The sequence below is a fragment of the Microtus pennsylvanicus genome, chromosome 12 (assembly GCF_037038515.1).
Source record: "Microtus pennsylvanicus isolate mMicPen1 chromosome 12, mMicPen1.hap1, whole genome shotgun sequence".
Lineage (NCBI taxonomy): Eukaryota > Metazoa > Chordata > Mammalia > Rodentia > Cricetidae > Microtus > Microtus pennsylvanicus.
In genome coordinates, this window is record NC_134590.1 from 13,988,927 (window position 1) to 14,014,676 (window position 25,750).

Sequence of the window (25,750 nt, forward strand, 5' to 3'; positions counted from 1 at the left end):
GGATCTGGAGAAATTGCCTGCCTGTGTCAACTGTCAAATGCCTGAGTTTCTTCAAGGAACTTGGCTCAGGTCTCTTTAACTCCAGCTTAGCCAGATGGAGAGTTCCACAAGTGTTTGGCTCTGACTTTTCCCTCAGAGGGTTCCGTGAGGGAGTTGAGGCACGGGCTGGCAGTGGGTCATTTTCTGTCACTCTTCTGGGTCCACTTTACCTTGCTTACTTCCCCAGGGGTGAGAGAAAGGAAGAATCAGGTGAGACCCAGCAGGGGGAGTGGGTGAGCTGGCCCCATGGCCATCTGAGTATGTCCTTGGGTGTGGGTATGGGGTGTGGGGCAGCAGGGTGGGAGCAGCGTGCAGGCTACCAGCACCAAATAGTGCGCCTCTCCGGGGGTGTGTGCAGAAGGCTCCAGGATAAATAGGAGACTCCCAGGGCTGGGCGACACTGGAGCCCGCTGGCTGCCCGCCCCGGGTGTTTCCCTGCCCCGTAGCCAGGCTGCCTGCTGTGTAGTTTCGCTTCCTCCTGGCTCAGGGATTAGTTTCCAAGCACCCTGTCGGTGCCCGGGCCTGGGAAGGGCACGAAGAAGGAGCAGGGAGGCTCTTCCAGGGGCTGCCCTGCCCCGCACAGCACGATTGATGGACCCGGCCGCCCCGGGCAGCAGCGTCAGCTCCCTGCCGCTGCTCCTGGCTCTTGCCCTGGGTAAGTGTCCATTCCGGGAGCTGCAGATCAGGAGGAAAGACAAGGTGCTGGAGTCTTGATAACCTTGATCAGAAGAGGGAGGCAGCTAAGTTAAGATCCCGCCTCTGGCTTGCACCTGCTGGAGGCTTCCCCGGTTGTGTGCGAGGGGCGGAAGCGACTCTGTGGGCTAAGCTGCTGGGTTGCGCTCAGGTGGCACTGCCGGTTCTGTGTGCCAGGAGGAGAACCCGGGGGGGGGGGGTGTCTTGGTGGGGACCCTGGAGGCATATAGTAGGTGGGTGAGGCAAGGGAGTCTACACTGAGGATACCAGCAGGAGGCAGAGGAGGGAACTCCTTTCATACAAGGGTGAGAGAGAAACGTGCCTTTATGTGCATGTGTGCGTGCGTGTGTGCGTGTGAATGTGCGTGTGTTTTCCAGGACGACTGTTGAAGCTATCAGTGGCCTAGGAGGAATTACACCCACACACACCCCTTTCCTCTTTGTCTTTTTTCTTTATTGTTCCGTTAGGGAGAAGCTGAAGCTGGGAGTGGTCTCTTCTGAGACAGTTCTGTGATTCTTCCTTTCACGACTAAATAAGCAAAGATAAATTTAAAATAAAGAAAAAATATATCAAACTGCCTCACTTGGGACCTGTCGTCTCCTACTTTAAGAAGTCACAGGAGAAAATATTTCTCTTCATTTGTAAAGTTAAGATCAGCTGGTTGAGAACTCCTGGCTCTGGTTTCTGAAGGAGGGAAGAGAGGAAAGACAGGTCCCTGGAGCCAGAGCTCAGAAATGAGAGTGGGAGCTTCGGGTGGCACCTTGATCTCTGCTCTCTGAGTAGGGGACAGGAAGATAGTCTGGTGAAAAGTCCAGCCGTCTTCAGACCTCTACTTCGAGGTCCCTGAAGGCACTAGAAGGGAAGGGGTGCTAGAAGGGCATGGGTGCTAGTGATATTTCCTAGCCTTAGGTGGGGTCTAAGGAAGACTGAGACATTGGGAGGAGCCTCCCATGGGCCATCATGTTATTAAATCTCCCTCCAAACCCGAAAAAGAGATTCCGCCGGTCAAAAGGGATGCGGTTGTCTCTCAAGGTGGAAAAACGGTTGCATTATAAGTGAAAGTTTCTTTGACTTTGTCTTCAGAATGGGAAGGGAAGATAAAATGATTGTCAACCTGGTGGCATGTGGATTGGATGTAGGACCCAGGTTAGAGAAGAAGGGTTGGCTGAGCCTGCTGTAGAAGCGGTGGAGTGATGTGGACCAAGAGCCTTGACTTGAAAGTCCAGAGGGAACCCTGATGCAATGATCAGTATCACTTCAATGCAACGGGTTCTCTCATCTTCTCTCTTGTCTGGACCTTTAGTCAAGGTCTTCATCTTGCTAGAGTGAACAGAAATGCTAAAGTGTATAAGAAGTGGGCAAAGGAATGTTCAAGAGATTCTTCGATGTTGTTCGTGCACTTATGTTGAGTTGGGAACACCACACTGATGATACAGAACAGTTAGGGAAACATTCAGATAAGCAGTGATGGGAGAGCTCCACGGTGAATATGGAAAGGTGACAAGAAGCTGCATGAAAGATATGTGTGGGTACTGGGAAAATCTGAGAAAAAGAGAGGCAGACAGGGTAGGTGTGAGCAAGGCAGAAGCATTTAGTAATGGGATGTTGATTTCATGGTAATTCTCTATTGGAAAAAGAAGCAGTTGGATTGAGAGAAAATGTAAACAGGTTATGAAGAACCGAAAAGACAAGTCAGATTAAACTATTTGATCAGAAATCAATAGGCAGTTAAACAGACTCAATTACAGCTCATGAATGGAGGATGTAAACAATGAATCAGAGGAGATAAAATTCGGGTGCAGTGTGGGAGGAGGAGGGACGATGGGCTAAATAGCTTGATTGTCTCGAGAGTATGAGTTAAACATGAGCTATGTTGCTGGGCCAGGAGAGTCAGGAAAGAAATGGTATTTCAGGGCTGATGGATATTTCTTCCTTTACTGTCACACCGTCTCTTTCATACTCCCAACCTGCCAAGAGACAAGAATGGAAAAAGAAATCTTCTAACCCAGTGTTACCAGGAAAACCTAAATATAGAGCCTCCTTGATGACTGATGAGTTAGGAGCTTGGGTTCTGTCTCCAGAACCCTATATGCTTGCAGAGTGCCATGTAACTTGTTGGCATCATTGTTTCCATTAGGCATTCCTACGTCTATCACACGTACACTCGAAGTCCCATTCCTAATTTAAACCATATGTTATGTTACTTTTGCAAACACTGGGAGCAATGCAATGTGATGTGACATGACCCGTATGACAGTGGAAAGGAACACTGAGCACTGTTGCTGAGCGGAGGGGAGAGCTGGTTCCACCCCTGCTCTTCCGGGACTCTAGGATACCTGTAAGTTATACCTTTCTTGACATAATTTTCTTCCTTTGTAAAATGAGGAGGTGTTAGGTTTCCATTATCATATTCTTCACAAAAAATGCACAAAATATTATTATTAGCTAGGAATAGCTATGTGTTTTAAGTATAGATGCATCTAAAGATAATGGGGGCACTTGGCAGATTGATCTATATAGGGTAATTATCATTCTCATATATATGAAAACTCGGTGATGCTCCCTTTACAAATTTTATTAAGAAATAAGTGAGTTGGAGATAGAAAAAAGTATTACACAAAACAGTTTTACATGATACAAATAAATTTAACACACATATTATAAACTTATATGTGTATTTATACATGTTGATATGTGTACTTAATATCCTTTATACACATTGAGTTGGTTTTATTTTACAAAAACTACCTACCTAAGAACATTTTTATTGAGTCACTGGAAACCTTGGCTTCGATTTCTTGTCTGTATTCTCTTAATTGTTAATCAAATTCAGCCTCGGTTAGAAATCTAATTCCAGTGGTCGAGAAGGCACCATTCAGGTGGAGATATTGAATACTGCCTTGTTAGCCTTGCCATTGTGTTTGAGAAATGAGCCCAGTGGAATTAGTCCTAGCTCTTAGAGGTGTGGGTGAGAGGATGCAGTCCAATCTATGTCCTGTATGATTCTTGAACTAACAAAGAAGTCAATTCCTGAATTCTTGCCTGTAGTGTTGTCACCCTAGGTCCCATTTGCATTTGCTCACTGTGTAAAGGCCTGAGAACCTGAGCCTGGTTCAGGTGACCACCATTGGTGACCTCCCAACGGCTTATATTCCAAAAGCTAGCATTCACGGTAGACACTGTGAACATACATCCCACAACATACCCTATGCCAACAATGGTTGTGGTTGACAGTCCCTCTTGAGTCATAAAAAACTTATGGATTTACAATGTACTAATGAACGGGTAGAACTAATGATAATAATATTGCATCTAAATCTAGGAGCAAACATCAGGTTACAGATAACATGTTTGCTTTCACCATTACACTTTGATAATGATGTATTGCTTCTCATAAGTGAGAACTTTGGAGGGTGGGAATGAGGTAACATCTGCAGTGTATCCTGTATCTGTCATGCATTCCACAGATACAGATTGATGACCTTTTATGAGAAAGGCCTATATAATTGATGGCCATGCTTGAATGTATTTTCATGACACTTTCCAACACAGAGCACTGGTTCCTAAGATAGGTGATAACAGACTTTAAGGAAAAGAATAGGTTTTGACTTAAGGTTTATACACCAAATGCTGTCTGATCTGTCAAGTACATAATATCATCATTCAGTTATGAAGCCAACACCTTTCTTAAGACACCAATATAACAAGCACAAAATTCTCCAGATGAAGTAGTTCCCAGCCTCCTGTCAAGATGATCTATGTTCGTTGTTTATATGGAGAACTTGATACACAATTAACTTACAGAGTTGCTTAGAGTGTCCAGGGACTTACTCATCACACAGTGAGCTGATTTCCTAGTTCTTTATGCTACTCATACAGATAGAGTATCTGTATGATTGCCCTTTGTGTTACCGAATGCTCACAAGTCACACTGAAGAGGAAGGCAACCCAACTGCAATGAATATGTTTTCAAGGCTAATGACTGTATCTTAAAAAAGAAAGAAAAAAATCCCAGTAGCTTAGGTGAGTCTTTAGTGGTGAGAATTTAAAGAAATAAAGAGAGGTTTTTAAATGGTTGGAGAGAGATGGGGTATTTAATCGAATTCATATCAATTAAGTAGTTGCCTACATTGGTTATCAGCTGTTCAAGTCAACTGGCCATGAAATACTTTCATTCATTCTTTACATTTTTGAAGGATATGTAGATTGTTATTTATTGACTTAAAGTTAGTGGCAGGAATTACAGAATGAATGCATCAGTGTTCACATTCAATTTTCTTGTTGGAAAGTGTGGCCTGGGTTCTATAAAGGAATGGGTTACTAATAGAACATTTTCATCTTTTAAAAATTATAAGTTTATTATTTGGCCTAATTTGCTCATGAGGGGGTTGCATGAAGAATGCCTGGCATAAAGTAGAAATTCAAAATAATTAGTTAAATGAATGGGTAAATGCACACAGCTGTTGGTGAGCATGCCCCCATTAAAAATGCAACAGGTCCCTAGGCTTTCTTCATATATGCTACGGTTATGTAGCTTGGTCTCTTGTGGAACTCCTGACAATGGCAACTGGGACTGTCTCTAATGCTTTTACAGGCTTTTGGGACCCTACCTCTTACTAAGTTGCCTTGCCCAGTCTTAATACATGCGGAGGTGCTTAGTCTTACTGAAACTTAATATGCCATTTTTTGTTGATACTCATGGGAGACCTGCCCTTCCGAAACAGAAATGGAGTGGACATGGATTGGAGGGTGGGAACAGAGGGGGGCGGATAGAGGAATGAACTGGGAGAAGAGGAGGCAGGGGAAACTGTTGTTGGGATGTAAAATAAATAAACAAATTTATTTTAAAAATGTAACAAGGTCAAGTAAATCTTTTGATTTTGTGTTGCAAAACAAAACCCAACAGCTCAGAGATGCTGTAGGACATGTTTCTTCATCTCTTACTATGTGGGCCTGGTGATGGAGGGGTGAATGAGACTTCCATAAAAGCAGTCTTCTTTTGCAAGAAGTAAGATCATTTCCTCTTTTCTGTGTTGAAGAGTCAAACTTACTATACCCCTCTTACAGGCTGAGATCTAGGGCAGATTTGATTGCTTAAAAAAAGCTATTCAAAATAAGTCTTTGGAGATTTGGAGCATGTTTGAGGCCCTGGGTTTCATATCTAACACCAAGGAAAGAAAAAGAAGTGATGATGTGGGGAAGGGAAGGACAGCAGGCTTGAGGTAGTCTCCTGCGGTTCATCAAAAACGCTCTTGGGATGTCAGGTAATTTGTCTCTTGTTTGATTAGAACAATGCTTCTCACTGATAGTGAGTATGAAGTTGTTATATTCATGGGCTTCTGGGTGATATTCAGTAGGAAAAAGAAAAAAACAAAATACATTTCTGGTAGCCGTTGTGGACATCGGAATAGATTTGCTTCAGAGGCTGTTGTTCTTGGACTTGTCAGTACTGCAGAAATCACCACTGATTCTAAATCCCACATTAAGATGGTAAAGCTACCATTTGCTAAGTTTTAAACACATGGCACATAAGCCTTTATCCTTTCTTCTTGGATAGCTTCACGGTCCAAGCTGTCCAGAGCAGGAATGGATCCCAGACAGAGCAAGGCCAAAGGATTGTTAGTGGAACTGAGTAAAGAAGTTTGGTGGACTTGCACTTGCCTTCCTCTTAAGTATCTTCTTAGTGGTCTGTCCTCTGGGCTCCTGATGGACACAGGATGCTTCTGTGTACGTAGATCTCTGCTGGATCTTTAGTATAGAATCCCAGCATCACTGCTCTTTAGGCTTTGGGGGATCTTTATAAAATTATCTCTGTACCTATTGTCCTATTTGGTCTTCAGCACAAAAGTAGTAGCCAACCAATAATGTAGAGACAGGGCAGGCACTGGTCTAAAAGACCAAAGACTTATTTATTCTATAAAACATATTCACCTAGTAAAGGAGCTAGATTTTCATTATTAATCCCATTATATAGGAGGAATAGAGTGACAGGGATCATGCAACAAGTCCAGGTGTGTGGCTTTATTGAATATGAATTTTAAACTGAGGAGTACCTAGGTGCTCATAGATAAGCATTTATTGCTGAATGTGACAGATAGGGACAGATAGGATGCTAAAAGCCCAGGTTGTTATACTGCATTAATATAGAAAAACTGACAATGGATTCACATATTAAATAAACCTGAAAACATCTGATGATTCCTGCATCTTCCCAGGTCTTTTTTCAGCCACGGGACACCCACATGCTCTTGTGGGAAATCGGGGGAGGCTATTCTTTTATACTATTCTAGACGATATCAAAGTGCTTATTAATGAAATTGGTTAAAAGTCTACTCTGATTTGGGCTAATATAGGAGTTAGGAGACAGACTCAGCCAGACCATTGACTGTAATCCCTGGTGCTATGAATTATTAACTCTGAGGCTTCAGTCCCTTAAATCTTCTTAGCCTTCAAAACCTCATTTACAAAAGTCGATAGGAAGGGAACCAAGGCGGTTGCATAGATCACCCTCATCACTCTATGAAACACCTACAGTGTATCCAAAGAGTACATTCTAGGTATGCATAATCTATGATATGAAATCACAGGAGAAGTCATTATGACCAATACCTTCTTACCATTTTTGTTGTAATTTTGAGCCTGGATTTCTGATTATAATAAGAATGTATAAATTAATTATACATTCTTTGTCTTTGTCTGTCAAGTTTCTGATCTGCAAGTTATGAAATAGGTAACAGACAAAAATTCCCCACATAATTTTACTTTGGTTGATTTTGCAAGGAAAATGTGTAATATAAATTTGCAAAAATGAAATGCATATCTATGCTCTGAATATTAAATGTCTCCACAGATTCTTTTTTACCTGCCAATTCCCATCCAGATTCTTGTAGTTAAGAGCTTCACAGCACTCTGTGACACTGACATTGACAGAAAGTCATCCTGTGTGGCTGAATGTATTTAAAAGGCGATTTTGATATTTGAAGTCATCTCATCAAAATGGGATTGTCTCATTTCTTTGAATTACAGAAATAATTACCTCAATTAACATGAAATAGATCTGTCATTTTGGAAGAATGGGTAGTGATGCAATGTCAAAATTCATTTCTAAATATCAGAAAGATGAAAAATATATTATTTCATAAATTTTAGGAGAAAATTTTCAGATTCTTTAGATAGCCATTCAAAATATTAAGTGGTTCCATCACTCTCTTATAACAGTGAGATGATTCCTTAACTTTTCCACATCTCACTCTTTGATCTACTCAAGAAAATCATCATCACTACTTAGGGACACAGGGTCATTTTGAGGACAACATAGAATAATACAGGGAAATATTTTACCAGGATAATCAGTAAACAAATGGCCAGAGCAGCACTACTATTCTTCTTGAATAAGTTTCAAAATATTCATAACTATAATTTGTAAACTAGTAATAAAATCACTTTATCCATTAAGCCAAACGAAATGATAGACTTCGTGCTTTGAGCAAATGAGAAGGGAATTGCCACCCTTTTTCATTTCTGGAGGGAAAGAAAGCACGTTTTTGTCCATAACCATGACAGAGGTCCTCAGATTGCTTCACCCTTATATCTGAGCACCTAGAATCATGTTTTTATACAGGAAATATTCAGTAAATAACTTGCTGAGCAATGAATGTGAGTTAGTCCAGGAAGCATTTCTAGACCTGTATCTGCTCATAGTATGTCACAAAGTGTTTGGTATAAATTTTAGACTATAACACACACACACACACACACACACACACACACACACACACACACACAGAGAGAGAGAGAGAGAGAGAGAGAGAGAGAGAGAGAGAGAGAGAGAGAATGCATGTGAGAGGGCTCTTTGGTAACAAACATGTAGGAACCCTTTACTTTCTTCCACAACTCTTTGTATTTGTCTTTAGATTTGCTTAAAAAAAAAAAGACAAAAAAAAAAAACACCTTATTTTCACTACACGGTTCCTTACCAAGATGGCATCTGAGCCTGGTCTCTGAGTGAGGTGACCTGGCAGAATTTCATTTATTTGTGGACTTTAGTGTTGATAACCACCGTTAACAACATTATCAATTTACCCCAAAGTAGGGCTCTTCTGTACATGGCACAATACTTGGGATCAACAGAAAGCACTATTGTTTATAGAACATATAATAATGGGAAAGCTCTAAACTTATTATAATTTTACAAAAGTACACCCACTTATTATAAAGAATGTCTGTGACTTATTAGGCATCAATGAATTAAGAACTATTTATTTATAAACAATTATTTTCTGAAAGGACTTTATCATATGCTGGGTTAAAATGTTTATCAAAAATGAAAGAATATAGACTGATCTAATTTCATAATATGGGTTAAGTATGATTCCCATACAAGGAGTATGTAAGGGCTGGATGATTGAGAGAATCCACTGATGGAGTAGAGACTGGTGGCACTTCTTCCATGACAGAGGTGGAAGAGTACATAGGAAAGACTTAGAGGTGGGTAGATGAATAGCTGCTATTTTTATGTGTGCAACAGAAGAATGAGAATGTTCAAATGCCTAGAACAGAAAATTGATTTTGTGGTGTATCAAGGGAAAGACTGACTACAGAAAGAAGGGCTTTCTAAAATGAAGCCTTTAGTCAGGACACCGAATTCTTGAGGCAGTGTTCTCTCCATGGGGTTCCTAGGGACTGGAGCCAAGAGATTTTGTCGTTCAGATAAAGTCACATCTTTTAATAACAAGTGAAGCTTTAAAATATTCTATGGTTTCTTAGTTGTCAGTTTCTTTGAATGCTGAGAAAAGATTTAGACTGCCTTTCGCCTTGCTCCCTACTGTTCAGTGATGGACTTCCTCACCTTAACCAAAAGTCTGGACCAGTGGTGTGTCCCATGGTTCTTTTCTTTATTTTGTATTTATTAGATAAGGTCTGATTATAGAACTCAGGCTGACTTTGAACTCATAATCTTCCTACCTCAGACTCCTGAATGGTGAAGTTACAGGTATATACACCATGCTCAACTTCCCTGGTCCCCACTCACTCACTGCTAGGCTTTATAAGCTTGGAGATGGCTTACAACTTGGAGGCAGCAGTAGGTTCATTTTGCAATAGCAATAGCATTTTTAAGAGAGACAAATGTTTCAATAATCAATAGTATTAAAAATTTTTAATGATTATGATTTAGTGACATATTTGAGAGAATTGATTCAAGACCCAAGACGGTAGGAACCAAAATGGAATGTGCTTTATTCTTTTATCTTTAAAGTTCTTATTGCATGGAAGCTCTATAATATTCAAGGACACTTTTGGTTTTTTTGTTTGTTTGTTTTTGTTTTGTTTTGCTCTTTTCTAATTAATGTCAGAGGGTCTTCACTGGGATGTAATAATAATGTATAAAGGTATTACCTTGGTACTCTCAATAGGGCAGTAGCACGGTGAACACAGGGACTTTAGTGTGCAGAAGAATAGACTTTAGTGTGCAAAGGCAAAGGAAAACTCTCCTGATACAAGGCCTGACTGAGAGAAGAGTGGAGGATTTGTAAACATTTCAGTGTAGGAATTCATCAGCTGTATTGACAGATCACGGATACACAAGGAAGGAGAAGCAAGGCTCACAGTTCTCTCCAAAGCTGACTGTCTGAGACAGAGAAAGTGTATGGTACCATATTTGGAAGAAGATGGTTTTGTTGCAGGACTGTGATCTGCTTTTGGGACACTCAATGCCTGATCAGGATCGGAAACTATGGAGGACAACTGGAAGGTAGAGGGGTGGTACCCAACCTGGGCTGTTATCTCTGGGGATGTGTAAAGGACATATCATCATTCCTCATTCCAGACTTATCCAACTCTTCTTTAACACACCCCTAGGACTCTACATTTTACACAGGCTTTCTAGAAGAACAGTGTTCCTTTAAAAGTAATTGTAAATATATGTATGTAGATACTCCTCCCTTCAGGAGATGGAACTTAATTCCTTGACACCTTTCAATGAGAACTGATTTAGTGACTTGTTTTCAAAGAACAATATAACATCACATGTGGAGTGCTTTCTTTTGTTTTCAAGGTTGAATGATATCCTATTGCGTGTATATACCATACTGTCTTTACTCATTTCTATGTTGATGAACATTGACATTGTATCCATGTTTTGGCTAATCCTACTGCTATAGTGATCTTGGGACTACAGACCCCTCACAGAACTCTTGATTTCCATGTATTTGCATATGCACCCAGGAAAGGGACTGCTGTGTTTTTGTGAATAATGTAAAGTAGTCAAAACCAGAACCAGAAATGATGGTTCATCAACTCAGAAGCTGGGATAGGGGAAATATTTTCAGATTAAGATCAGCTGGGGCTACTAGTATGAACCAGTCTCAAACAAAACAAAATAAAGACAAAACTAAAAAAGAAAAGCTGTAGAAGTAGAGGGTAGACTGCTGTTTTCCAGGGGCGGAGGTGGTTGAGAAATGAGGAGGTATTGCCCTAAGGATGCTAGGATTCAGTGATGCAATATGGCAATCCTGGAGACTCCCCAGAGAGTGCTGAGCTTGACCATGCACATACCATGCACCATGTATTTAAAACATGTTCTGAATTCCTAACATGTAACAGAGTGTGAAAGGGGAATGTAGTGACTGTATAGTGAAGAAGTCTGGTGTGAACACCTTAACCAAGTAATCCAGGTTAACACAACAAACCCATCATTTAGATGCCACGTATTCTCTAATGCATTATAATGTGAAGAATGAATCAACATTGTAGTATGCTCTCCAATAATTCTAACCACAGCTGAGCTATGTAAAAACAGCAACAAATGGAAAACCGAGGGGCAAACTGCAGGATGCTTAATGTGTCAATGAGGTCATAAGCACTAATGAAAGACAGTCCTGTTACAGGGCAGAGGAGTCGAAAAACCTAGACACAGAAAGATATGAGCAGCAACAGTGATGCATTTAGAATAGCTCTGGTCAATATGTCACAGTAATGTGACCAGGGTACATCAGAGGCAGCTAAAAGTGAGGGAGAGATATATCATTAATACTTAATGCCTTGCAAGTTTTTAATAAATGCGAAATTCTAATATAAAACATCCTCTTTAAAAAGAGACTCCTGTTTGAACAACAACTTGCTTAGGGAACAGGGCTGGTTTTGATCTTGACCATTCTTACATGTGTAAGAAGGAGTCTCAGAATTGTTTGATTTGCATTTCTCTGATGGGTAAGGATGTTGAGCATTTCCTTAAGTGTCTTTCAGCCATTTTAGATTCTTCTGCTGAGAGTTCTCTGTTTAGGTCTGTAATCCATTATTTTATTGGATTATTTTTTCTTTTGATGACCAATTTCTTGAGTTCTTTGTATATTTTGGGGATCAGTCTTCTGTCTGATGTGGGGTTGGTGAAGATCTTTCCCCATTCTTTAGGCTGTCGTTTTGTCTTGTTGACCATGTCCTTTGCTTTACAGTTTCAGGAGGTCCCATTTATTAATTGTTTCTCACAGTGTCTGTGCTTCTGGGATTATATTTAGGAAGTGGTCTCCTGTGCCAATGCATTCACGTGTACTGCCCACTTTCTCTTCTATGAGGTTCATGGAGAGGATTTGAGGTAAAGGGATCACTCCTGCATTGGTGGTGGGAGTTCAAATGGGTACAGCCCCTTTGAATATAAGTATGGTGATTTCTCAGAAAATTAGGAAACAATCTCGCTCAAGACCCAGCAATACCACTTTTGGGTTTATACCAAAAGGATGCTCAGTGTGCCATAAGGACATGTGCTCAACTATGTTCATAGCAGCATTGTTTGCCATAGCCAGAACCTTGAAACAACATAAATGCCCCTTGACCAAAGAATGGATAAGGAAAATGTGTTACATTTACACAATGGAGTACTACACAGCAGAAAAAAATAACATCTTCAAATTTGCAGACAAATTTACCCTCACTTCATATTGAGTGAAGTAACCCAGACCCAGAAAGACAAATATCATATGTACTTACTCATAAGTGGCTTTTAGACATAAAGCAAAGTAAACCACAATCCCTGAGAACCTAGACATCAATAAGGACTTTAAAAGAGACACACATGGATCCAATCTACATGTTAAGTAGAAAAAGACAAGATCTCTTGAGTAAATTGGGAGCATGGCGACCATAGTAGAAGGTAGAAGGGTAGGGGAGAGGATGGAAGTAGAGCAGAGAAAAATGTATAGCTCAATAAAATTAATAAAAAATTTTAACAAAGAAAACAGGGCTGAAATAGAAATTAATTGTTTCCCTGACTACAATGTCTCTAGCACTATGCTGGGCACACTATGCTGTCCTGGTAAGTAAGTGTTCAGTAATTGAGTCCATGAGTGTTTTGTGACACTGGGTGACACTGCAGAAAAGGAAATGGAGGCAAAAATCATAAAGAATTGTAGAAGGAGGCTGCTTGTTTGTCCCGGCTGCCCGGCTGTTCAGCCCTGAAAAAAAACACACAGAAACTGTATTAATTAAATTACTGCTTGACCCATTAGCTCTATCTTCTTATTGGCTAGCTCTTACATATTAATTTAGCCTATTTCTATTAATCTGTGTATTGTCTCATGGTAGTGGATTACCGGCAGTGTTTCGGCATGTTTGACTCTGGCCTGGGCCCCATGGCGTCCCTTTGACTCCGTCCTCTTCCTCTCAGCATTCTGTCCAGTTCTCCCTGCCTACCTAAGTTCTGCCCTATCAACAGACCAAGGCAGTTTCTTTATTCATTTAATAGTAATTACAGCACACAGAGGGGACTCCTACATCAAAGAATAGGAGAATGGATGTTCCCAATGGTAGAGTCAAGTGGGGTGAGGGGATTTTTGTTTGATAAGAATAAAAGTTTCAATTTTACAAAATGAAAAGAATTTCAAATATGGGCAGTTTTCACAATAATTTGAGTGAATTTTCTGCCATTGAATTATACTTTAAAAAGGCAAGATTTTAACTTTTATGTTATGTTTATTTCATCACAATAAAGAAGAGTTGAGGGAAATGAGAGGCTTGAAGCAGTTTCGTAGTGTTGAAGGTTTGAGGCTCACCCTATGGATGCTGGGAGCAAAGAGGATGGAAAAGCTAACTACATGAGCTATGGTCATCACTGGTGCCCTCTCTCCAAAATCCGCCTATACAACTTAACACTTCTGAAAAGCAATTTCAACAAAGGTGCCCTCCATGTGGTTCAGAGTATAAGTTAGACTAATAAACTCAAAGTCTATGGAAGACAAATCTCACTTAATCCAGGAAGAATTCACTTTCCATATGAAGCTTTGGAAACAAAAATGGAAGTGAATGCTCCAGGATGTGGTGAGTTTGCCACACCTGGGCACATTGGGGGGTGTTCTTAGAACTGATGGGAAACATGCAGAGGTGATCTTCCAGTAAGAAGGCAAGTGGACCAAGAGACTTCCAGGGAGTATTGTATTTTTATGAATACTGACTAATGCTAGTTTAACTTGAGGCTACTTTGAAGGTTAGGAGATCTTCAAATGAAGAAGCTGTCAGCCTCCCCTGAGAATATCAGAAGAGGCAGAGCCATCAGAATTGGAAGCCAACATTGAAGAAGAAAATTATTTGATTCTTTCCTACCCAAACTTGGGTTCCACGACTTCCTTCGCATGGACCTCATCCTGGAAAATAGCAGTAGTCTAATGCCTGAGAATGTTTCTACCTTGAAGATTCTTTGGATTTGATAGTTGAGTAATAACTATTATACCTCAGTGTGGAGAAAATGGGAATCACAGCTATATCTGCTAAATCATACTGCTGAAAATTTCAACCACTGCTATATAAGAAAACTGGGAGAAAGCTCTGCGTTTGTTTTTAGATTAATTATAGTCAGTCTGTAATGGAGAGCCGGAAGAGTGGCTGCGTGTTGATCAAGTGGCTTTGTGTTGCAAGACAAGGTCGCACACATAGTTAGAAGCCCCCCCCCCAGGCAAAAGCCTACTAAATGACAACCCATTGTTCTTTTTTATTGATTTCTACTCAACAGTAATCATCACTATTATGCATGGATTGAGTGGTTTTCTAAGACTAATCAGCTTCATAATTGTGAATCTGTCTTTCATGATGTGGTGAGCAGGCATTGCAAAGAGTCAACTGGAAAGATGTGGTGTGACTGTTTCTTAATGAGTCTTATTTTCCTAAGTCACACGGGGAAATCAATTGAATTATTTCACAGTCACAGCCCACACATCAAGAGGGCCCTTTATCCGTGAGACTTTTTTTCTTTTTATCATTTCTTCCCCAGCCACACAGCTTTGCCCACAGTCTCCAACACACATGGAGTTCATTTCTACATCACTGCCTCTGATTCATTTCAGTTTTCTGCTTCTTAATGAAGATTTTTTTTTTCATATTTTACAAGATTACCACGTTGTCTCTCTATGGGATCCCAGTATAATTTATTTCTATATTTCTTACATTTCAAAGATAATCCTAATATAATGTGCTTTTCTTTCTTCATATATTTAGTCCTTATGATCAGTTTTACCGATAAAGAAAATGATAGATGTTACTATTATAGATAATAATGAATGTTAAGGGAAATTGGTTTACTCAAATTCATTTAAAGAACTTTGGGACTTTTAAAGGCTGGGTAAGTCTCCACTCTGAAATCCATTGTCTTTTCTTTACTATTGTTAAACTTGGTGACCTGTTTTCTTCTTAAAACAATGTTTTTTTTTTATATACTCCTTGATAATTTCATACAATATATTTTGATCATCTTTTTTTCTTCCAACTCTTCCCAATTCCTCTCCCTCTATCCTGACACTAAACTTCCTGTTCTTCTCTCTTTAAAACATTGTTCATTTCTCTTTAAAAAAACATTGAGTCCAATTTGTGTTGGCTGATGACTCTTGAGAATGGGGTATGCCTTGAAGCATGACTGTTATATCCTGTGTTAAAAATGCTATTATCTCTCATTCTTAGTCTTTATTAGACACCAAGATATTGTATCTTCCATTTTAAATAGAGTTGCATATTGGAGGAAGAAATAAATGTATTTTCCTTTCCTGATTTGGCATGAATGTGACATATATATGGAGACCCTGTGAACTGTTTCTGTTTGTCCATGCTTCCCCTTTAGTCCTTGGGAATCCAGAAGCCCATCTTTTAGTTTGATCTAATAGGACATTTTCCAGATGAAATCACTGAAAAGAACTTGGAAACTCCACTTTATCTTGGCATACTGTTTCTCTGTTTCCTAAGAGATGACCTGCTGCCCAGACTCCTGTGCTGGAACCTAGTGAACCAATCCTATAAGCTCTCCTGCTGCCTCCCTTGCCTCGCTGTCAGCTCCTCACCCACACAGGCTACCCCACTTTGGACCTTGATTCAAATATCACAACCCATGGCTTAAGTCTTGGCCTCTTGTTCATCATAACTGAGGAAATTAGTCGGCAGTAGTGGGGAACTGGTGATGAGCCTGACTGGATCAATTCATTTCTCCGTACTTCCAGAAGCATGCTTTAGATTCAGTTACTGTTTGGGCCACTTCTGTGGCCTGTGTCTGAGTACACACGCCAGTGGGGGAGTTCTTATGTCCCTGTGTGATACAACGAAGACACTTTTTAAAGTACCTCCCTTCTCTCTTTCATTTCCTTTTCCATCATTTTCATGGCTTTAGGATTGTAACTCCTTAATCCATGTCTCAGGATCTGGCTCCTGGAGGACATGGATTGAGATGTTCTAGGCTCTAGGAAAATTCTTCAGAGCTAAGTAATTTCTATTCTTATGGGTTTTCTGGGGAAACAAGCTAAATGTTAATGTTACACTCAGGGCAGTATTTTTAAGTGCAATAGTTAATACATCGTGAAAGACAGCAACAGAAAAGATAGAAAGGGAGTTAATTTACTTTAAGGAGAGCACAAATACTAAAATTCACCCACTTCACAGTTTTTTATTTTAAGCCCGGTGTTAATCAGCAACTCCACCCTGTCATTGTTTCCAGCTTCATGTTAGATATGGCTTCTTTCTGGACGTGGGAACCACTCTTAGTTCACACATTCCAGATTCCGTTTCTCTTCTTGGCAGCAAAGGTGCTATGGGAAAAGTCCTCAAATGCTTCCGAGGTTGCTCCTCATACTGATTTAAACTGTCCACGAACTCTATTAACCATGCTTTTGGAAGTCTAGAGAAATGATTATAATTCAGTCAATTGTTACTGAATTGTGCTGTCTCATACCTGACCTTATCAACTCTATTTGTGCCATTGACTCAACCAATAGAGTCAGCAATCCCAGCTCACATAAATGGTGTGCTGACTCACAGCCAGGAACACAAAGACCCAACACACGAGAAAGACCCCACACTGCTATTAATCAGCCAAGACCTCTGAACTTAGGAGATCTTAAAAACAAAACCAAACCACCAGGAAGAAACAGCGCATGGAGATTCCTCTACTCAGTTTTGTCTCATTAACTACAAAACACATTGTGGAAATGGTGTGTGTGTGTGTGTGTCTGTGTGTGTGTATGCACTGCTAGTTTGTTGCTATTGTTTCAAACATTTTCTATACAAGTGAGATTACAATCTAAATGTAGAAATTAGTCAGCATCCCTTTACCGTTTATGAGAGTGAGGATGTAGCTTTGCATAAATTCAAAAGCAGTTGACATGGTAAAGTTTATACAATTCCTTTGCCCCTCTTCGTTTACACAGATGGTTAAATTTTTGCAGTGACATGGAGGTTAAGTTTGCAGAAAGAACTCTGAAACTTAGTAAGAATCATAATCACAAATTAGTCAATTAAAATTCAGGTCTAGAATCCAAGTCCTGTTTCATCTGATTGCAAAGCTGTTGTTGTTCTGTGGCTCAATACCATTTCCCTTTAATATAAATGAAGTCCCAGGGGCCTGAGTATGAAATAGTCTTCCAGTTTTTAATGGAACATGGAGTGTGGTTCAAATTTTAAAATTGATATGATAGAAGACCTTGAATTCAGTAGATAAGTGAGGTCTGCAAGGTATCTAAGAAGTCTTTAAAGTCATTAAAGTCTTTAAAGTCTTTAAAGTCATTAAAGTGGAGATAAATGAACATTTTGTGATAATGTATTTGTTTTTAAAATACAAAATGTTCTTGGCATTATACATGGAAAGTTCAGCTCAGAGATGAGGCAAATACAACGTACATGACTGTATGGTCACATATGATCATTTTAAATAGTTGATCCAGCTGGGTTATTTCTTACCTCAGCGTTAGCAGTGACTGGGATTGTGTCATGGCCTTGTCAGGCTGTCTCCTTTTGAATGCCTGTATTGTTCCTACTGACTTCATTCCCTAGGCTGACTGGTGGGGATAATAATTTAATATATTCTGTAATTTTTAACTTGACGATCTCAAAGTGTATTAACGTAGGTAGGCTTGGGCCAGATTTTTCCCCCTTTCGCTGAATTTATGAATAAGGTTGATATTGTAAAAGCTAATTCCAGAAATAAAAACTCAACTTCTAGTCACATAGAAGCATAGCTGACATTGTATTTTTCTTCTTATTCTGTTTTTACTGTTTTCTTTTCGTACACCCGAGGAATTCTATGGTCATGTAAAGTGGAATATTTGATAGGCTCAGTAAAAGAATCCAAAAGCAAGAGAATTCTTTGACAGTTAAAGCTTCAGACAGTATATTTTAAAAGGAATAAGTAGATGCCTTGATAATTCCCTCCCCACATGATATACTATTGAACTTCAGCTTTTTTTTATTCTTTCTAATGGCCAAGTATCCCAACAGCTGACGGCTGTTTTTGTTTTTATGTTTTTTTTTTTTCAAGGAAGAGTTTCTCTGTGTAACATTCCTAGCATCCTAGCTGTCCTAGAACTTGTTTTGTAGTCCAGACTGGCCTTGACTCACTGCGATGTGCCTGCCTCTGCTCCCGAGTGCTGGGATTTAAGGTGTGTGCAACCACCGAATCAGCTGACCTGAGCTAGTGGGAGTTCACCTACTCCAGACTGACAACTGGGGAACCTGCATAGGGCTGAACTAGGTCCCCTGAGTGCAGATGACAATGGTATGTCTAGGGCTACTTACTAGTGTATCCACTGACAGTGGGACCAGGATCTAAACCCAATGCATGAAGTGACTTGGTGGAGCCCATTCTCTATGGTGAGATACCTTGTTCAGCCTAATCCTGTGGGTATGGGGTAGCGACTTGGTCCTGCCCCAGTAAGGTCATGGGACAGACTTCCCAGGGGAGGCTCACCTGATGGGGAACCTCAGCCAATCACATTTTGTTTTGGGCGTGTTCCCCTTGGGCCAAAAAAAAAAAACATGTTGGATGGTACTTTGCATTTACAGGAAGATGACAAGGCTTTTTGACATAGTAATGAAATAGGGTTGAAGGAGTCAGGATGTTTAGATGTTAAGAGAAAACTCCATAGGGAAACTTGGGAGCCAGCTACAAATATTCCAGAATGTCTTGTGGGAAGGAGAGGTTAGACTTATTTTAGGTGATTCCAAAGGTAACAAGCAAGAAAGATGAGCTGTACAGACAGAGGCAGGCTTGGACGAAGGAATGGCTGTGACTGAAAACATGCATGGATTGTCTTGAGAGTATCTGCCTTAGAGCCGATCGAATCCCATCCCAAAGGCTGAGCAGTGTGCAGCTGATCCACATTAAAGGGATATGGCAAAATGCAAGCTGTACTTTAGATTAAAATATATAAAATTGATGAGAATTGCATTGGTTTTCACGTGGAGGAACTCCCCTGACCCTAGGAGCATTTGGTGATATCTGGACATTTTTCCTAGTGATAGTTCAGGTGTGGTGGGCAGAGGGGCACTGGATCCTACTGACATGCAGTAGGTAAAGGCCAAAGTCACTTAACCATTCTATACTGCACAAACCCTCATGGCCAAGATCCATCCAGCCCTAGATGTCAACAGAACTTGAACTTCCCTAAACATGATGTCTTCCATGGAATATCTGTAAGGCCTTATTTTTCTATGATTTTTCCCCCCATTTTTCATGATAGCGTTCCATGTGCCAGCACGGCTACCTTGACAGCAGATACTCAAAGTGTTAGGAACCGACTAATCACTACCAGATAGTGAATGTTGGATGTAGATTGACTCCAGGAGAGTCTGGTAAAGGTTCTCAAGAATTTATTTAGGTATAAAATAGGGGTAAACACTCACTGATACAGAATGACTTAGTCGCCGCTGATCCAGCTCCTTTGTCTAGTCGTTCTGCCCACGTGGGAAGAACACCAATAGCAAGTTGCCTGCTCTGCTCTGACCACCCAAGTGAGCGTGAGAGCAAGAGAGCGAGAGACCCTTCACCTCAGCTCATAGTTGTCATGTAGGCAGACCAGGCACCAGGGTTTGCTGCCCTCCAAGTCATTGGCTAAACAGATCAAAGTCCCACAATCCTTCCTTCTTTTTTTCTAAATAAGAAGGTTCTAATTCTAACATAAAACTATTTACAATAAAACAACTACCAAGTGGTGTGCAGAAGAAAGAAAAGGTAATAGCATAATAATAAATAAATATAATAATAAAATAATAAACTAAAATGAAACTACGTCCAACAAGAACAACATCAAACAAGAAATACATACTAAATGACCAGGCTATAGGTAATTGGCAAATCACAGAGATTATTCCAATAGCTTTCCTATCCTGGAAAGTCTAAGTCTTGTATCTAATATGCCCTAGCTAAAATATGAGAGTGTTGGAACTGTAGCTATCTAATCTTCAACCTTATTAAAGACCTGAGAAGGAAAATAATATGACCTGAATTAGCAGGAAGTGCAAGCGAATGACTTCTGAAAGGCCAGGCCAGGCAGTGGTGGCGCACGCCTTTAATCCCAGCCTTTGGAAGGCAGAGGCAGGATCTCTGTGAGTTCAAGGCCAGCCTGTACAGAGCGAGTTCCACAGCAGACTCTAAAACTACACAGAAAAATCCTTTCTCAAGAAACCAAACCTCCCGCCCACCAAAAAAAAAGAAAAGAAAAAAAAAGAAAAAAAAACACCAAAACCTCAAAATAATAATAATAATAAAACCAGCTGCTATTCCAGATGGACAAGCGCCCACAACAGCTGGGTAATTATTGTCTCCAATTTTATGAGAGCTTTGTGTGAATGACCAATGTTTGCATTATTATGACCACATGGATGCTGACCACTGTGATGATTCTGCTTGCACATCTTTCAACAAGTAATTAATTGATACTTGAAAAGTCATTTATTCCCCATTAAAAACTCAGCCCAAACCTCAGCTTCTATAGGAAACCTTTGCCCCCAAGCAGAGCTGATTTTCTTTTGGGCTTCCTTTTGTGTTACCTCTCTCATTGTTAATTGCACAGCACCCGCATGATCTGTGCATCTCTCGGGCCAGAATATGAGAGCTTTAAGGTTAGCCTTAATATCTTTATCTTTCGGCCTTCAGCGTCTTGCGTCAGTACTAAGCACATGTGTGTAATGGGTACTTGTTGACTAATAAATGGAGCAAGAGTGTTCTTTGTGAAGCAGCCTGTAGTATTTGGTAATTGGCTTCGTGACTCTTTCGCTGATTTCTCAGTCTGTTCTTACAGATCGTAAAGTCCTGTGAAGATCCCAGTCATCTTAAAATGAAGACAGAAAACCTCATGGGGTCTGTGGTACTTAAAGATCTACTATGTCTTCATCCCAGCCAGGTCCTCTGAAGGAAAGTTATTATCTTCCGTTATAAAGATTTGAGAGGAACTGCCTTGGCTCAATTATTAGAATCTGTTCGGGCCAAAAGTGCTTTTTTCTCCCAGAGAGGTTCATGGCCACCAGTTGTTGGCTGGAGATGGGCTGGACGGCAGTAGGAGATTGAGCATATGTTGCTCAGAACCCTTTTCTTGGCTGGTTTATCTGGAAATGCCTCCTCTCTTGGCACCGTCTACCTCTGAGCTTGTGGCCTCTTTTTGTCACCTGATGCCAGAATGTGAAGTGGAGGTTAGCAGAAGGAGCCTGACCATAGACCTTAGTCTGATGGTCTATGGGAATAATTGTGAGGTTTCAATGAAATCTGTGTTCCCTCCATTAAACAGAAGTGTAGAATCGTGGGTTAAATTATAAGTAATACTAGGAATAAAGGCTGCTAGATTAAAATGGTGTAGTAGTCTAAGCTACTTTCTGATAATACTTAACCTTTATAATAATCCTGAGAAATAAATATTTCCACTTTCAGCTTATAAATACTGAATCTCTATTAGATTTAGATTGCTCTCCCTCCCTCCTTTCCCCTCCCTTCCTTCTTTTCTTCTTTCTTTATACAAATTCCACGCATGTACATGTGTGTGTGCATGTATGTGTGGACATGCACGTGGAGGCCAGAGTTCATATTGGGCACCTTCCTCTATTGCTGTCTACCTTATTTTTTGAGACAGGGTTTTCCGCTGAACCTAGAGCTCACCAATTGGCTATACTGGTGGGAAAGCAAGCTTCATGGACAACTGTCTCTTTCTCCTCTGCCAGCACCTAGGTTTCAAATGTGTGCCACCAGGGTGACTTTTTAAGTGGGTGCCAGGGGATCAGATCATCATGCTTGTCCCTTACTGATGGAGTCATCTCCCCAGTACATCCTTTTCTTTTAGACTTCCCTCCCTTTCTTCCTTCATCTCCCCCTTTCTCCTTCCTCATTCCCTCTTCCTTCCCTCTTTCCTTCTTTTCTTCCTCCCTCCCCCCCCCATATTCCCTTTCTCCCTTCCCCCTCTTTTTCTTTTTTCCCCCCAAGCCATTAGAGTACATGAACTATAGAGTTAAGGCTTCCTCATTTCGTTCCAGGGGGAAAACCAACTCATGAATTAGATTTTAGAAATTAGTTAACTGCGTTTCTCAGCAGAATTTGTTGCTGGGATTTTTGGATTTAAAAATAGACTGTTTTTTCCTTGACCCAGTGGTGGTTCTGTTCAGTATTGTTCAATTTCCATGTGCTTCTGGGTTTTCTGAAGTTAGTGTTGTTGTTGTTGAATTCTAGCTTTAAGCCATGGTGATCTGATGGGGTTATTCTAATGTTTTTGTATCTATTGAGGTTTGCTTTGCTACTGAGCTTGTGGTCAGTTTTTGAGAAGGTTCCATGAGGTGCTGAAAAGAAGGTATATTATTTTGTGTTTGGGTGGAATGTTCTACAGATGTTAGTTAAGACTATGACTTTCTTTGTTAAGTTTCTGTTTGGTAGACCTGTCCAGTAGTAAGAGTGGGGTTTTGAGGTTCCCCACTATTAGTGTGTGTGGCTTAATATGTGATCTAAACTTTGGTAATGTTTCTTTTACAAATGTTGGTACCCTTGTAATTGGGACATAGATATTCAGAATTGAGACTTGCTCTTAATGAATTTTTCCTGTAATGAATAAAATATGTCTTTCTTCATCTTTTTTGATTGATTTTAGTTTGATTTACATTTCCCTGATGACGAAGGATGTCATTTGAGCATTTCCTTAAGTGTAAAGAAAGCAGTCATTTTAGATTCATCTGTTGAGAGTTCTTTACTTAGGTCTGTACCCAATTTTTTATAGGATTATTTGTTCTTTGGATGACCAATTTCTTGAGTTCTTTGTATATTTTGGAGATATAACAAAAGGTAGATATCAGGGTAGCTATACCAGCTTGTTTCTTAGAACTATTTAATTGGAAAATGTTTTCCCAACCATTACTCTAAGGTAATGTCTGGTTTTGAAGTTGAAGTCTGTTTCTTGTATGAAGCATAAGGATGGATTCTGTTTTTTATCCAGTTTGTTAACCTGCTTCTTTATAAATGAATTGAGTCCATTTATATTAAGGAATATTAATGGTCAGTGATTGCTAGTTCCTGTTCTTTTGTTTTTGTTGTTGTTGATGACATTGTGTGTGTTTTCTTTCTAGTACTTTCTGTAGGACTGGATTTGTAGATAGGTATTGTTTAAATATAGTTTTATCTTGGAATATCTTATTTTTTTCCGTCTATGGTGATTGAAAGCTTTGCTGGGTATAGTAGTCTGGGCTGGCATCTGTGGTCTCTTTAGACTTTCTAAAATACAATGAAAATGACCATGCAACATACCCAAACTTATGGGACACAATGAAAACAGTGTTAAGAGGAAAGTTCATAGCAACAAATGCATATATGAAGAAGCTGGAGAAATCCCACACTAGGATATTTACAGAATACCTGGAAGCTTTAGAACAAAAAGAAGCAAATTCACAAATGCAGGCTAGATGGCAGGAAACAATCAAATTGAGGGCTGAAATCAATAAAATAGAAACAAAGAAAGCAATACAAAGAATCAATGAGATGCTTTCAACTCAAAATTCTACCAGAATTTCAAAGAAGAGCTAATACCAGTACTCCTCAAATTGTTCCACACAATAGACACAGAAAGAACACTACCAAACTCTTTTTTATGAGACTATAGTTACCCTGATACCCAAACCACATAAAGACATTACTAAGAAAGAGAATTAATTACAGACCAATCTTCCTCATGCACATTGTTGCAAATATAATCAATAAAATACTGGCAAACTGAATTCGAGAACACACCAGAAACATTTCTACCATGATCAAGTAGGCTTCATCTCAGAGATGAAGAAATGGCTCAACATACAAAAAATTCATCAATGTAATCCACCATATAAACAAACTGAAGGAAATAACTCCACTTGATTATCTCATTAGATGCTGAAAAAGCTATCAACAAAATCCAACATCTCTTCATGATAATATTCTTGGAGACAACAGGGATACAAGGAACATTCTTCAAAATAACAAAGGCAATATACAGCAAGCCAACATCCAACATCAAACTAAATGGGGAGAAACTCAACATGATTCCACTAAAATCAGGAATAAGACTTGACTGTCCACTCTGTCCATATCTATTCAATATAGTACTCAAAGTCCTAGCTAGAGCAATAAGACAACAAAAAGAGATCAATGGGGATATAAATTGAAAAGAAAGGAGTCAATATTTCGCTCTTTGCTGATGATATGATACTACATTTATCCCGTGTTATTTCCATAGGAGAACTTACTAGTTTATAAGTACTGGACATGAAGGATTGCACACATTTAGTTACTTTTGTTTTATGCTTTGTGTTAACGTGTCCTCCAGAAAACAAGGGTTAATTTGCCCATCACCAGTGATTTGAGTTGTTACTTCTGTTCAATTTCTCCAACATTTAATTCTTCCTCTTTCTTTAAAACTATCTTTTCCAATTTGATAACTGGCAAATCTGACATTATAAAGGCTGTTGTGGGGGAATCTTGATGATAAAATTAGCTAGCCGTTGTTTCCTGGCACACTGCTATTGTTTTGTGTCATGGCTAATTGGTCAGCTCCTTGTCTGCCTCGTCACCACAGAGCATCTTGAGAATCAAGTGTATCTGATCCACCTGGATGTTTCCAAAGCTTCATGATTGTTTGTTGAATTAAATGGAATTGAAGAACATGTTGCCTAGCAACTGTTGTCCAGATGTATAATTTCCAACAATCAATAGGAATGCCTGTTATTTTTGTCAGCTGCATAACAATGAGGCAATTTACTGAGCACTGATTATATGCCAGGACATATTTGGTGATCTGTATCCTTAACACATACTTCACATACTCAACACTGTCAACAAGGCTTTGAATTAAGGAGCAGCCAATTCCCAAGCCATTTTTTTCTTCCTCTTGTCTCTTCTACCCTTTCCTATTCTCTTTCCTTTACAGCATGGACATTTTAAACATGTATGAACTAGAAAAACTGGCATATTAAACCTTGATTGATCCAACTTCAAGAACTATTAACGTGATGAATTTGACTTCATTTTTGTCTTTCTTTCCTCATCTTGTATCACAGACCCATAATGTTATTTTAAAATGATGCTCAAGGCAGGGGTAGCTCAGTGGTATAGCACTTGCCCAGCAATCCAAGGCCATGGGTCTGATTGCCAATATCACAAAATAATAATGGTTATGATAATAATAAAGTGAATTTTATGTATCTTCTTTAACTAATGACTATTTAAATATATTTATGATATATGAATTCTTAATATAAAGTACAATGTCCCTACTGTATTTTGAAA

General features: G+C 39.7%; 1 protein-coding gene across 1 annotated transcript in view; it reads left to right on the forward strand.

The window, feature by feature from the left end:
* Positions 1-331: 331 nt before the first annotated feature.
* Positions 332-25,750, forward strand: part of Btc (betacellulin) — a 46,883-nt gene continuing 21,464 nt past the window's right edge. Inside the window, exon 1 of the mRNA XM_075942876.1 lies at positions 332-694. Coding sequence (XP_075798991.1) covers positions 631-694 — 64 coding nt within the window. The 5' untranslated portion in view covers positions 332-630. The remainder of the gene's footprint in view (positions 695-25,750) is intronic.